This window comes from Danio aesculapii, chromosome 12, assembly GCF_903798145.1.
Source record: "Danio aesculapii chromosome 12, fDanAes4.1, whole genome shotgun sequence".
In the NCBI taxonomy this organism is placed as follows: domain Eukaryota; kingdom Metazoa; phylum Chordata; class Actinopteri; order Cypriniformes; family Danionidae; genus Danio; species Danio aesculapii.
The window spans coordinates 3,860,462-3,876,214 of record NC_079446.1 but is presented as its reverse complement, the minus strand read 5'-3'; the positions used below and the strand labels follow the sequence as shown (position 1 = coordinate 3,876,214).

The 15,753-nt window shown below is 33.4% G+C and overlaps 1 protein-coding gene across 1 annotated transcript in view; it reads left to right on the top strand.

Moving 5' to 3' along the window:
* Positions 1-15,753, top strand: part of tanc2b (tetratricopeptide repeat, ankyrin repeat and coiled-coil containing 2b) — a 260,476-nt gene that overhangs the window by 217,191 nt on the left and 27,532 nt on the right. Inside the window, 3 exon segments of the mRNA XM_056469097.1 lie at positions 2,320-2,601; positions 2,961-3,085; positions 15,178-15,409. Of these exon segments, the coding sequence (XP_056325072.1) occupies positions 2,320-2,601; positions 2,961-3,085; positions 15,178-15,409 (639 nt within the window).

Below are 15,753 nucleotides of genomic sequence, written 5' to 3'. Positions count from 1 at the left end.
GGGTCAGAGAGGTCCCGGATTTCATCTAAAATATCTTAATTTGCGTCTGAAAGGTCTGAAGGGTTCGAAATGACACGAGTGTAATTAATAACTGAACTCACCCTTTAAGGCCTCTTTCAAAAGCAATTTAAAACATCGTTCCAGAAGTTGTTATGAGGTTGTTTGCTGTGTTTGCGAGCCGACAGAAGCTCCTCTGTGCCCCCGCATGCTTTGTTGGGAGTGATTGGCTTTTTCTCTCTCTCTCTCCTGTGATCGTGTGTGTGTGTGTGTGTGTGTGTGTGTGTGTATCTCAGCTTCCGCTAACAGTCATGCCTGGCAGTCTCAGTCACGTAAGTGTGTGCTCCTGCTAGGCTGATATCTGTCTCCTCTGTGTGTGTGTGTGTGTGTGTGTGTGTGTGTGTGTGTGTGTGTGTTGTGTGTGTGTGTGTGTGTGTGTGTGTGTGTGTGTGTGTGTGCGTGTACGTGTGTGTGTGTAGCTGTAGTGCTCTGTGGTCTTGGGGAATGATTGTAATGTACTGTTTTTTGTGATGTGGACAAATTGGTTGTCTGGTATGCGTGTAAATATTGGGCCTCGTTGTAATTAGATTTTCCCACTGTATACAGCACATTTTCTCGCAGTATATTTTTTATTATATTTTTTATATTAAATAATATTATATTTTATTATACATTTTTTCTTGAGAAAGACTTATTAATAATTAATTTATTCATGAATAATATAATATAATATAATATAATATAATATAATATAATATAATATAATATAATATAATATAATATAATATAATATAATGTAATATAATATAATATAATATAATATAATATAATATAATATAATATAATATAATATAATATAATACAATATAATATAAATAATATAATATAATAATATAATATAATATAATATAATATAATATAATATAATATAATATAATAAATATATATATATATAAGCAATATCACAGGAGTAGCAGTGCGATATGGCTGTATATCGGCACTGGTGGGAGGTGTGCTTAGCCTTAGTATTCCCGCGAGAGACAATATACAACCATATCGCACTGCTTAACGTGTGATATTGTATTTGTATAACAGTTCGACAGCATAATAGTGAAAATAAAAATAAAATCAAACACAGAGAGTCTCAAAAATATTTTTGCATGAGGAACTACTTTCTTCCGCCATTCATTCACATCTGTAGCTGAAATCAGAACAGCAGAAGCCATTGCTCATTCACCAACGTCACTTTGCAGCTAGTATTTGAATGATTCTCCAGTGTAATGTTTTAAGTGATGACAAAACACGTGATTTTGCTCACATTTTAAGATTATAATGCTGAACGGCATGAAATGCCATCAGTCTACAGAGATTTCCCAGTATTTCCAATGATATCTGGATGCAAGCTGAGATTGCATCACTCAGCGATGCAATGTCAGACACAACGCACTCAATAGAGCGAGTGACGTCACTGTGAGGGGTAGGGTTAGGTGAGCCTATTAAAAAGCATTGGATGCAGCACAGATTGGACTGCACCAGGTCTGCATCCAGACTCCGTATTTCCTCTGTTGTAATCGGGAGATCACAATAATAAACCCTGAAAAAGTCAAAGCAAAGCAAACACTAGCAAATTACTGTGTTATAAGCATACAACATATAAAAGAGAGAGATTGACTTGTCACTTACCTGTTTTATATTGATTTGATCAGCTGTAATTTGAAATTACGCTGAGTTTTTCTCCTCTAAGGACGTATTATGCGGTCTCTGTCGCCATCTTGTGGAGGAACGCCAACCGTCTTTGCTCTGCTCAGTATGACAGGCTGATGGCCAGAATCGATGAATTATATATAGTATTGTATTATAGTGTTTTATTTCATTTAAAACAATATTTATAAGTAACTTATTGCTAATTACTTTTTATTATTATTATTATTATTATTAATTATTATTATTATTATTAATTATTATTATTTAACCATGTGATTAATAAAACGTATATTTCATTTTTAAAAATTCTGTAATTAATTAGTTTATCATTTAATGTATTTAAATTTCTTTTAATTATATCATATGATTATTTTTAATTAATTTAATTAACATATAATCATTTAAATGACTAATTCATTGTTATATTTTAATGTAATCATACGCTTAGTGAACAGAAAATGTATCAGAAGTGCCTAAATATTTGTCATGTTGTGAACGTATCTGGCTGTTGATTGTTTTTTGTGTGTGTTACGGGTTACTTGTGTGTGTTTGTGAAGATTAAGCGTGTGTATTATGTGTATTTTTCATGCTGTTTTGCTCTGTTCTCTATATTATCAGTGCGCTTGGCTCCATATCGACTGCAGGACATCGCTCTGAAGCCGCTGCTGTTCGAGGTGCCGAGCATCACCATGGACTCTGTGTTCACGGGCCGCGATTGGCTCTTCCAGGAGATCGACGCCTGCCTGCGCTCCACACACTTGGGCTCCAGCGCCGGCGTGGTTCTGGTGGGAAGCATTGGATTCGGCAAAACGGCCATAATCTCACGGCTGGTGGCTCTGAGCTGCCATGGGAATCGTATGAGACAGATCGCCTCCGACAGCCCACAGGCATCGCCAAAACGTGAGATTCACCAGTCTGCTGAGACACTGAGTGGCACATTTAACTTTATTTATTTATTTATTTATTTATTTATTTATTTATTTACTTACTTACATTGAACTGTTATAAATAATAAATTTGTATATATATATATATATATATATATATATATATATATATATATATATATATATATATATATATATATATATATATATATATATATATATATATATACATACATTTAAAGGCTAAATTATTAGCCCTGCTGTGAAATGTAAATTATTATGATTTATGATATATTAAATTATTGTATGTGTGTGTGTGTGTGTGTGTGTGTGTGTGTGTGTGTGTGTGTGTGTGTGTGTGTGTGTGTGTAGATGGAGATGGCATCCCTCTGTCACAGCCTCAGCCTTCCCATGGCACACTGGGTGGAGGAAGCTGTCCGGGAACTCCAGAAATGAGGAGGAGGCAGGAGGAGGCCATGAGGAGACTCGCCGCTCAGGTACAAACAAACACACGTACACACACACACACATAATCCTGCTGTTCACACATGATGGGAAGCTTTAAAATTAAATTAAATTAAATTAAATTAAATTAAATTAAATTAAATTAAATTAAATTAAATTAAATTAAATTAAATTAAATTAAATTAAATTAAATTAAATTAAATTAAATTAAATTAAATTAAATTAATTTAAAAAACTAATTGAATAAAATAAAATAAAAATAAAATACAATTTTAAACACAGCAAATCCCAACACAACAAATTAAAGAAAGCAACAAATAAATTAAAATAAATAACACAACAGAAAAGCTAAAAATCAAAACAACACAGCAAATGAAATAAAATCTTTTTAAACAATGCAAAACACAACACAGCAAATAAAATAAAATAATAAAGCTAAATTAAGTTAAATTAAAACAAATTAAATTTAATTAAATGAAAAACATAATAATTATACAGCAAAACACATTAGAAATAAAAGACAATAACAAATAAATTAAAATAAACAACACAATCAAAAACAACACAAAAATCAAAACAAAACAACACAACAAATAAAATACAAAAATAAGAAATCAAATTAAAAGCAAACACAAAACAACAAATAAAACAAAACAACAAAAAATAAATAAAACAAAACTACAAATTAAATAAAATTAAAACAACAAATAATACATGACAACAAAGGAAATAAAATAAAAATAAAATACAATTTAAACAATAATAATAAAACACAACACAACAAATTAAAGGAAAAAACAAATAAATTAAAATAAACAACACAACAACAACAACTAAATATAACACAACAAATAAAATAAAAGTAAATACTTAACACAAAACAACACAACAAATAAACCGAAATAACAAATTAAATTACAGCAGGAGGGTCACTGGTTCGAGTGCCAGCTGGGTCAGTTGGCATTTCTGTGTGGAGTTGTCATGTTCTCCCCGTGTTGGCGTGGGTTTCCTCCGGGTGCTCCAGTTTCCCCCACAGTCCAAACACATGAGCCATAGGTGAATTGGATGAACTAAATTGGCCGTAGTGTATGTGTGTGAATGAGTGTGTATGGGTGTTTCCCAGTACTGGGTTGCAGCTGGAAGGGCATTCGCTGCTTAAAACATATGCTGGATAACTTGGCGGTTCATTCCGCTGTGAAACAATTCAATTTCTCTCCCTCAAAAACGGTAGTTTAGTTATTCAATGATAGTTTGATAACATTTCTTCCAAATTTACAAAAAAACATTGTCATTTAGAGCGTTGTTGACATGTGACCTTAAGTGTAAATTTCCAATATGAAATTAAGTGCAAATAAGTATAAAAAATTAGTAATTTTAATATAATTAGATGTAAATTTATTCGTCGTTTTTTCTAGAATATTTGAAGTTTATATATTGAGACACACGCTATAGTAAATCATTAATTCTGTATCTCTGTTAATTTAGTAAGTCTCTTATCTCTTACTGCCTACGACAGATAGCATGTATATTTAATTTACTGAATTGGTATTTTCATGTTACATGATATGCAAATCAATTATGCATATTCAACAGCTTATCAACCCTCTATTCATTTGGTATTGAAATCTGAGCTGGCGTTTCACTGAAACTGTACATTCCGCTGTCAAGCCAATCTTACACACACACACACACACACTCATTCTCACATCAACCTTCTGACAATAAATCCTGTTGGCTGGTACAATAACTCATCGTCACACACAAAAGGCCTGTCTTCACCTGCCCAGGCTTTTTTACCTGCGTCTCGGCTTTTGCATTATGCATATATGTTTAAAAAAGAGAAATCAGTTTGCCGCTGAGCCTCATCTAATATTTATTCAGGCAGAAAGCAATTTCCTTGCCGTGCTATTAGATCACGTTTAGTCAATGCATTAATAATCGACTCTCACTTTCGGACCTTCTGCGTGGTTTAAGTCCTTTTAAAACATTTGTGTGAGTAAATTAGTATTGTAATCCGCTGGATGGTCTGAGATCTGATTTCTCTGTTGTCTGGCGCGTGTGACGCTGGACTGATGGACTGTAGATTATTAAGAAACACTCTTTGTGGAGCTTTAGGACATGCTGATGCTTTTTGTTGTATAGTTTTATTCTTTTTCTAGGGTTACAATAGTTCACATCAGGCTTACATTATGTATACACTGCTATATAGCAGGCAAACAAATTTTCACACTTTGTATATATATATATATGTATATATGTATACTGCTATATACAAAGTGTGAAAATTTGTTTGCCTCCCACTGATTTCTTTTTTTTTTTGCTTGTTTGTCACAAGCCAAAACAAAACAACAACAAATAAAACACGATAAATAAAGCAAAACAAATAAAACAAAAACGATAAAAAGCAAAACAAATGAAAACAAATAAAAAACAAAACAAAAAAATAAAAACAAAAACCAATAAAAACAAAAAAATAAATTATAAAAAACAAATAAAAAACGAAAAACAAATAAAAAATTAAAAATAAAAACAGAACTAAAAACAAAACATAAAAAAACAAAAGGATAAAAAACAAAACAAAAATAAAAATAAAAAACAAAACAAATAAAAAACAGAACAAATAAAAACAAAACAAATAAAAAACAGAACAAATAAAAACAAAACAAATAAAAAACAGAACAAATAAAAACAAAACAAATAAAAAACAGAACGAATAAAAACAAAACAAATAAAAAACTAAACAAAAAACAAAACAAATAAAAAACAAAACAAATAAAAAACGCAAAACAAATAAATTTTTTAAATAAAACAGAACTAAAAACAAAACATAAAAAAACAAAAAGGATAAAAAACAAAACAAACTAATAAAAAACAAAACAAATTAAAAACAGAACAAATAAAAAACAAAACAAATAAAAACAAAATAAATAAAAAACTAAACAAAAAACAAAACAAATAAAAACAAAATAAATAAAAAACTAAACAAAAAACAAAACAAATAAAAACAAAACAAATAAAAAACGAAAAACAATAAAAAATTTTAAATAAAAACTGAACTAAAAACAAAACATAGAAAACAAAAAGGATAAAAAACAAAACAAAACAAATAAAAAACAAAACAAATAAAAAACAGAACAAATAAAACAAAATAAATAAAAACTAACAAAAAACAAAACAAATAAAAAACAAAACAAATAAAAAACAGAACAAATAAAACAAAATAAATAAAAACTAAACAAAAAACAAACAAATAAAAAACAAAACAAATAAAAAACAGAACAAATAAAAACAAAATAAATAAAAACTAAACAAAAAACAAACAAATAAAAAACAAAACAAATAAAAAACTAAACAAAAAACAAAACAAATAAAAAACGAAAAACAAATAAAATTTTTTAAATGAAAACAGAACTAAAAACAAAACATAAAAAACAAAAAGGATAAAAAACTAATAAAACAAACTAATAACAAACTAATAAAAAACAAAACATGCATCACAGATTTAAATAATCAATAATTGACATGATAATGCTGAATACTTTACAGAGGCTGTTAACAGATGATAAATTAAAAACTGATACATTTGATAAATTGCATATTTTGTACATGTGTAAATGTAATTGCATATTAAATTAAATAAATTATACATTCACTTTAATTCATGATAATTAGGCTTATATACATATACACACACTGCTATATATTACATATACAAAGTGTGATAAAGTGTTTGCCCCTTCACTGATTTCTGTCTTTTTTTTTAACATGTTTGTCACACGCCGAAAAGAAAATGAATGAATGTTTGTCACACTTTAATGTTTCAGATCATCAAATTAATTTAAATAATAGTCCAAGATAACACAAGTAAACACATCATGCAGTTTTGAAATGTTTATTATTAAGACAAAACAAATTGCAAAACTACATAGCCCTGTGTGAAAAAGTGTTTGCCCCCTAATTCTAATAACTGGTCGGGCCGCCATCAGCAGCAACAACTGCAATCAAGTGTTTTCCATAACTTACAAAGAGTGTCTTACAGCACTGTGAAGGATTTTTAACTCACTAATCTTTGCAGAATTGTTGTATTTCCACCACATTGGAGAATTTTCAAGCATGAACCACCTTTTTAAGGTCATGCCACTGCATCTCAGTTGGATTCAGGTCAGGACTTTGACCAGGCCACTACAAAATCTTCATTTAGCTTTCATTTAGGCAAAAGAAAATACAAAACTACATAGCCCTATGTGAAAAAGTGTTTGCCCCCTAATTCTAATAACTGATTGGGCCGCCCTTAGCAGCAGCAACTACAATCAAGCGTTTTCCATAACTTACAGTAAGTCTCTTACAGCTCTGTGGAGGAATTTTAACCCACTAATCTTTGCAGAATTGTTGTAATTGAGCCACATTGGAGAATTTTCGAACATGAACTGCCTTTTTAAGGTCATGCCACAACATCTCAATTGGATTCAGGTCAGGACTTTGACTAGGCCACTCTGGTTGGGCCACCCTTAGCAGCAACAACTGCAAGCAAGCATTTTCCATAACTTACAAGGAGCCTCTTACAGCGCTGTATAGGAATTTTACTGTGATATTCTGCAAAAAATTGAAATCTATTCCAACTTTAAATTAGATTAGATTAGATTCAACTTTATTGTCATTACACATGTACAAGTACAAGGCAACGAAATGCAGTTCGGTCTAACCAGCAGTGCAATAGCAGCAAGTGCAGGATACAGGTATAAGTTATAAAGTGCAGTTATAGAAAAACTATGGTGATATTTACAGATGGATTTACTATCAACATTATATACAGGTTGTATTAGCTATGAACAGATTTACAATAAATGAATATATGTACAGGATGCTATTAATAGCAGAAGTGTGCAGATAGATAAACAATTACAAATGTCCATGTGCAGTGGGTATGTCTAGTTCAGATAAGTGAATCAGTGCAATGAATATGTGCAAACTTTAAATGTGCAAATGTTAAATAGTGCAGTGATTGTGAGGAGTATAGGTTAGAGGAGTGTGGGGGTGTATTGGGGGAGCAAAAGAGTCAGTGAGGGGCAGAGTTCAAAAGGAAGACAGCTCTGGGGAAAAAGCTGTTCCTCAGTCTGCTGGTTTTTGTCCGGGGGAGCCTGAAGCGCCTGCTGGAAGGCAGGAGAGAAAACAGTCTGTGAGCAGGGTGAGAGGAGTCCTTAAGAATACTGCGTGCTCGGAGCAGACAGTGTTTCTTCTGGATGTCCTCAATGGCTGGCAGTGTAGTCCCTGTGATGCGTTGGGCGGTTTTCACCACCCGCTGCAGTGCCTTGTGCTCAGCAACAGAGCAGCTTCCATACCAGACTGTGACACAGTTGGTCAGGATGCTTTCTATTGTGCAGCGGTAGAAGTTCACCAAGACGGCTGATGAAAGCTGGTTCTTCTTAAGTTGCCTCAAGAAGAATAGGCGCTGGTGAGCCTTCTTGACCAGGCTGGAGGTGTTGGTGGTCCAGGAAAGGTCCTTAGAGATAACTTTAAATGATATCCCCAAAGAAAACTTGGGCAACTTTTGTATTAACTATCCAGAAACATTTCTCAGTGTGTAAATAAATGGGATTGTGAAGTAGACAGACTGACCAGCACTGAAATGAAACCTGTCATAAATGTTGGATGCATCTTTTCATCTTTATTTTACTAACTTACTGCATTCTGGTGTACCAGCTCATCATGGCTAAACTAAACCATCTAATGAAGTAGATTGTAAAGACATTTACATTCAGCCAAATTGTATAAGCATATAATATTGCTGCGGAAAATATTGCAATGCTACAGTATATCGATATTTACCCCAGTGGATAGAGGTTGTCATTAAGCTGCCAGTATGCTGGAAGTTTCTGACATCTCTTATGACGCCGTTAAAGATTTCAGTCTCTTTCTAGCACATATTTTCCAGCCCTGTTTATTGCAGCTGAAACTGGACGCATCAGTAGAAAGAGTCCAAATCATCAGGGCATTGTGTTCTCCCTGGGAATACAGCTCCAGTGTTCAAAGCAAATCTGCACAATGTAGTGACACCTTCACTGCTGGATTTCACCTTCATCTGTCCTCCCGGGCTCATTATTCAGCACTTCTGAAATGAGTGTGAAGCAGACAGAAGAGCAGGCCCTGAGCGGCTCACAATTCAGCTGAACTTACAGAAAAACGCAGATAATTACTGTAATGCTGGATTTCTATGGACTTAATGCATTCCATATATACAGCTGAAGTGACAATAATAGTCCTCCTGTGATTTTTATTGTTTTTTATTTTTCAAATATTTCCCAAATTATGTTTAACAGCGCAATGAATTTTTCAAAGTATTTCCGATAATATTTTTTCTTCTGGAGAAAGTCTTATTCATTTTATCTTGGCTAGAATAAAAGCAGTTTTCAATTTTTTAAAACCATTTTAAGGTCGATATTCTTAGCCCCTTTCAAGTCATTTTTTTTTTAGATTGTCTACAGCAGTGTTTCCCAACCCTGTTCCTGGAGGCACACCAACAGTACATATTTTGGATGTCTCCCTTTTCTGACCCATTAACTTCAGCTGTTGGAGTCTTTTCTGATGTTATGATAAGTTGATTCAGGTGTGTTTGATTAGGGAGAGGTTTAAAATGTGTACTGTTGGTGTGCCTTCAGGAACAGGGTTGGGAAACACTGGTCTACAGAACAAACTATTGTTATAAAATGACTTGCCTAGTTAACCTAGTTAACCTAGTTAAGCCTTTAAATGTCACTTTAAGCTGAATACTAGCATCTTGAAGAATATCTAGTCAAATATTATTTACTGTCATCATGGCAAAGATAAAATAAATCAGTTATTAGAAATGAGTTATTAAACTATTATGTTTAGCAATGTGTTGAAAAAATCTGCTCTCCGTTTAACAGATATTTAGGAAGAAAATATACAGGGGGCTAATAATTCAAGAGGGCTAATAATTCCAGAGGGCTAATAATTGCGGCTTCAACTGTATATCCCATTATGTGTGGCTTAAAGGTAACACTGCATTTCATAAAAATGACAACAAATGACCTACAGTGAAATGTAGTGGTGGTAGTGTGATGGTCTGGGGCTGTTTTTGCTGCTTCAAGGAGATTGAAGACTTGCTGTGGAACCATGAATTGTGCTGTGTACCAAATTATCCTGAAGGAGAATGTCTGGCTATCTGTTAGTGGCCTCAATCTAAAGCGAACTTGGGTTCTGCAGCAGGACAATGATCCAAACACACCAGCAAATCCACTTCTGAGAGCCTGAAGAAAAACAAAATGAATACTTTGGAGTGGCCTAGTCAAAGTCCTGAACTGAGATGCTGTAGCATGACCTTAAAAATACGGTTCATGCTCGAAAATTCTCCAATGTGGCTCAAAAATTACATTTCTGCAAAGATGAGTGGGCTCAAATTCCTCCACAGCGCTGTAAGAGGCTCATTGTAAGTTATAGAAAATAGCTGGTAAGGGGACAAACACTTTTTCACACAGGGCTATGTAGTTTTGTATTTTGTTTTGCCTAAATGCAAACTAAATAAAGACTTTGGAGTGGCCTGGTCAAAATCCTGACCTGAATCCAATTGAGATGCTGTAGCATGACCTTAAAAATACGGTTCATGCTCGAAAATTCTCCAATGTGGCTCAATTATTGCATTTCTGCAAAGATGAGTGGGCTCAAATTCCTCCACAGCGCTGTAAGAGACTTATTGTAAGTTATAAATGCTTGATTGCAGTTGTTGCTGCTAAGGGCGGCCCAACCAGTTATTAGAATTAGGGGGCAAACATTTTTTCACACAGGGCTATGTAGTTTTGTATTTTGTTTGGCCTAAATGCAAGCTAAATGTAGACTTTGGAGTGGCCTAGTCAAAGTCCTGACCTGAATCCAATTGAGATGCTGGGGCATGACCTTAAAAAGGCAGTTCATGCTTGAATATTCTCCAATGTGGCTCAATTATTACATTTCTGCAAAGATTAGTGGAATAAAAATCCTCCACAGCGCTGTAAGAGACTCATTGTGAGTTATAGAAAATGCTTGATTGTAGTTGCTGCTGCTAAGGGCGGCCCAATTAGTTATTAGAATTAGGGGGCAAACACTTTTTCACACAGGGCAATGTTGTTTTGTATTTTGTTTTGCCTAAATGAAAACTAAATGAAGGTTTAGAGTGGCCTAGTCAAAGTCCTGACCTGAATCAAATTGAGATGCAGTGGCATGACCATAAAAAGGTGGTTCATGCTTGAAAGTTCTCCAATGTGGTGGAAATACAACAATTCTGCAAAGATTAGTGGGCCAAAATTTCTCCACAGAGCTGTAAGAGACCTATTGTTAGTTATGAAAACCCCTTGATTGCAGTTGTGGCTGCTAATGGCGGCCTGACCAGTCATTAGAATAAGGGGGCAAACACTTTTTCACACAGGGCTATGTAGTTCTTTATTTTGTTTTTCCTTAATAATAAAAACCTTCAAAACTGCATGATGTGTTTACTTGTGTTATCTTTGACTAATATTTAAATTTATTTGATGATCTGAAACATTAAAATGTGACAAACATGAAACAAAAGGAGAAATCTGTAAGGGGCAAACACTTTTTCACACCACTGTATATATAATTTCACGTAGTTGAAGTTTGAAACGAAGGATCTAAATGTCACGTTATTGCCTCTTGGCTGAACTCATAGAATATTAAAAGCTGTGGGATTTGCGATGAAGGAAATATTACAAATGCATTATTTAGTGTTGGGCTTATTTGTGATTTAATACTTATTCAAAACACAATACCTAGAGTGTGACAAAACCTGGAGCCAATATTTAATGCAGACTAAAGCAAGGAGAGGAACTGCTTAAACACTAGTGTGACCAATGATGAAAATCATAAAGGATTACAGTGGACAAGTGCATGCTTCTGAAATTAAACGCAGACTGTATCAGCATCACATCTAATCCACTTTGATTGTGGCCATATTGTCTCTTCTGGGCAAAATAATCATTTTTATTCTTCAACAGCCTGTCATCAATTCTTCTCTACATATAGTTTGATGATTATTTTAGAATATTTAATATAGTTTAATTGATATATTTTTTATGTAAACTACACTTAAATTAAAATGTTTGACTGTTATTTATTTATTCATTCATTCATTCATTTGCCTATTTACTTAATTAATCATTCATTCATTTGTTTGTTTATATATTCATTCATTTATTCAATTATGTATTCATTCATTCATTCATTCATTTGTTTATATTCATTCATTTGTTCAATTATTTATTCATTCATTCATTTATTTGTTTATATAATCATTCATTTATTCAATTATGTATTCATTCATTCATTTATTTGTTTATATTCATTCATTTATTCAATTATTTATTCATTCATTCATTTGTTTGTTTATATTCATTCATTTATTCAATTATTTATTCATTCATTCATTTGTTTATATATTCATTCATTTATTCAATTATGTATTCATTCATTCATTTATTTGTTTATATAATCATTCATTTATTCAATTATGTATTCATTCATTCATTTATTTGTTTATATTCATTCATTTATTCAATTATTTATTCATTCATTCATTTGTTTGTTTATATATTCATTCATTTATTCAATTATGTATTCATTCATTCATTTATTTGTTTATATAGTCATTCATTTATTCAATTATTTATTCATTCGTTCGTTTATTTGTTTATACAGTTATTCATTTATTCAATTATTTATTCATTCATTCATTTATTTGTTTATATAGTTATTCATTTATTCAATTATTTATTCATTCATTCATTTTTTTGTTTATATATTCATTCATTTATTCAATTATTTATTCATTCATCCATTCATTCATTCATTTATTTTTTATATTCATTCATTTATTCAATTATTTATTCATTCATTCATTTGTTTATATATTTATTCATTTATTTGTTTAAATATTCTTTCATTTATTCAATTATCAATTTATTCATTCATTCATTCATTTGTTTATGTTCATTCATTTAATTATTCAGTCATTTATTTGTTTATATAGTCATTCATTTATTTAACTATTTATTCATTCATTCAGTTGTTTATATATTCATTCATTTATTCGTTTATATATTCATTCATTTATTTAATTATGTATTCATTCGGTACCCAAAACATTTAGTATGGTGTAGTCTTAGAAGTACAAAAAAACTAATATGTTTTAGTCTGAAACAGACTTTAAAAGTCTGATAATTCTGATAAAAAAACACAGAGAATCTTCATCTGGCGATGTTTCTCTAGAAAATAATATGCATTATAATCTTTCTTTTCTTTCGATTTTGTTTTAAATGCTTTATAAAGCTGATGTGGAAATGCTGCGTAATCCTCGTGACAGATTTCTTACTAGCTCAGACATCTTCGGAAGTTTTTTTGCCTTTTCAAATCAAGTATTAAAGCAGCTAATTAAAATAATTACTGCTTTAGAAGCAATTATGTGCGCTTGTCTCAAAGATGGCCATCCCACAGAAACTCCCGATAAAAGGCTTGTCCTGGAGAAAGTGTGTGATTCAGCAGTGTGTGCCACTCAAACCTCTCACGGGACAAATAATGTTGCTTTACCATCCGCTGCAGCACAACGCTCTCCTTTATTATTCTTTCTTAAGCATCAGCATTTAAGCGCTTTACATTTACAGTTTCTTTGTAAGTGGCTCAGTGGTTAACACTGTCGCCTCGCAGCAAGAAGGTCGCTGGTTGGAGTCTCTGCTGGGCCCGTTGGCATTTCTGTGTGGAGTTTGCATGTTCTCCCCGTGTTGGCGTGGGTTTCCTCCGCGTGCTCCGAGTTCCCCCAGAGTCCAAACACATGCGCTATAGGTGAATTTAATAAACTAAATTGGCAGTAGTGTATGAGTGTGTGTGAATGTTTCACAGCACTGCGTTGCAGCTGGAAGGGCATCTGCTGTGTAAAACATATGCTGGAATAGTTGGCGGTTCATTCCACTGTGGCAACCCCTGATTAATAGATGGTGTTTAACTTTACAGACACATTCTGGAGACGCAAAATACTTATATTAAATCTGAAAAAAGCCTAGGTGCCCTTTAAAGCTTGTTCAGTAACCCAACTGCAGTTGGAACAAATGAATACAAGTATCTGTTTGACCTTTCCCGTCGAGAATAAGTAAACCTTGTGCCTGATGGCAAGAGGCAAAACTTTAAATAAAGTGGGTGGATCTCATCTGCTAATATGGACCTGGCCTTCTTTATGACTCTCTCCTCATACACTTGTCCAATACTGTTAAGATTTATGCCCAAGATCTTTTGAGATTGATGAACAATCTTTGAAAGTCTGTTTATACTAGTCACCCTCAAATTACCATACCAGCATATTACTGCAAAAGTTAAAAGAGACTCGGTGAAAGAAGAATAAAATGCCCTTAGAACAGGTCTATCCACACTAAATGCCTTCAACTTCCTCAAGTAGAACAGTCTTTGAATTGCCGTTTTACAGATAAAATGAGTGTTGGCCTCAAAATTCAGTTTATCATCCAAGACAGTGCCCAGATATGTATACTCACTCACTGTCTCAACAGCAGTACCGCTTATAGTAGTAGTAGTAGCATTAGAAATAGAGTTGCGGCGAAAATCAATCAGCATCTCTTTAGTTTTTGAGATATTAAGTTGTAAATATGAGTCTTTGCACCAAGCAACAAAGTTGTCCAACACTGTATACATAATATAAGCCTTCAGTGATTTCCTGAAAAATAAAACAACTGGAATAACTACAGCAGTCGCGATCATCTGATCTCATATGAAGCGAGAGATCGCGACGACATATGATGACATGTGCAGGTGCTGTCCCATTTCTTAGGGGAAAATTTTGAAGCCCTTCCCCTTCACACTCAGTTTTAAGGGCCAAGGGGAAGGGGTACAAACATAGAATTGGGATTGGGCCTTAAGTTGACACAACTGAGCATATGACACTTAATAATTGTCATAAGCATGCATACAATTTCATTCACATTCATATCATGTTTTCATGCCTTATGAACACCTCTTCAAGTAAAGTGTTACCACTATCCCTTTAGGATGTTTAAAAAACCCATTTGATGAAATTCTCTCTGTGCTCTTCTGTTTTCTCTGCCGCCCCCTGCAGGTGGTGGCGTATCACTACTGTCAGTCTGATAATGCCTACACATGCCTGGTGCCGGAGTTTGTGCACAATGTGGCGGCGCTGCTGTGTCGTTCGCCTCAGCTCACTGCGTACAGAGAGCTGCTACTGAAGGAGCCGCACATTCAGAGCATGCTCAGTCTGCGCTCCTGCGTACAAGACCCACCAACAGCCTTCAGGAGAGGAGTGCTGGAACCACTGCACGCACTTTATAAAGGCAAGTCCACATAAACACCAATAGTGTCTGGACGCAGACTTGGATACGTAAGCTGAGACTGCATATAAGCGGAGACACCGTGCAATCAGTGGAGCTTGTTCATGCAGTTTCAGCTTGCATCTGAACCTGGTCTGCAAACACACACACACAGACACGTGCATCACAGCTGACCTGCAGATGAAGACTGAAACAGGACAGATCAACAGTACACATTTGGTAGCATTTGGTTTTGCTTACTGAATGTCAAATAGATTGGAAAATGTAAAATCATGCAAAATAAATAAATAAATTAAGGCACATTTACACCATGAACTGTAATTAGAATCTGAAAATAAATATTATTG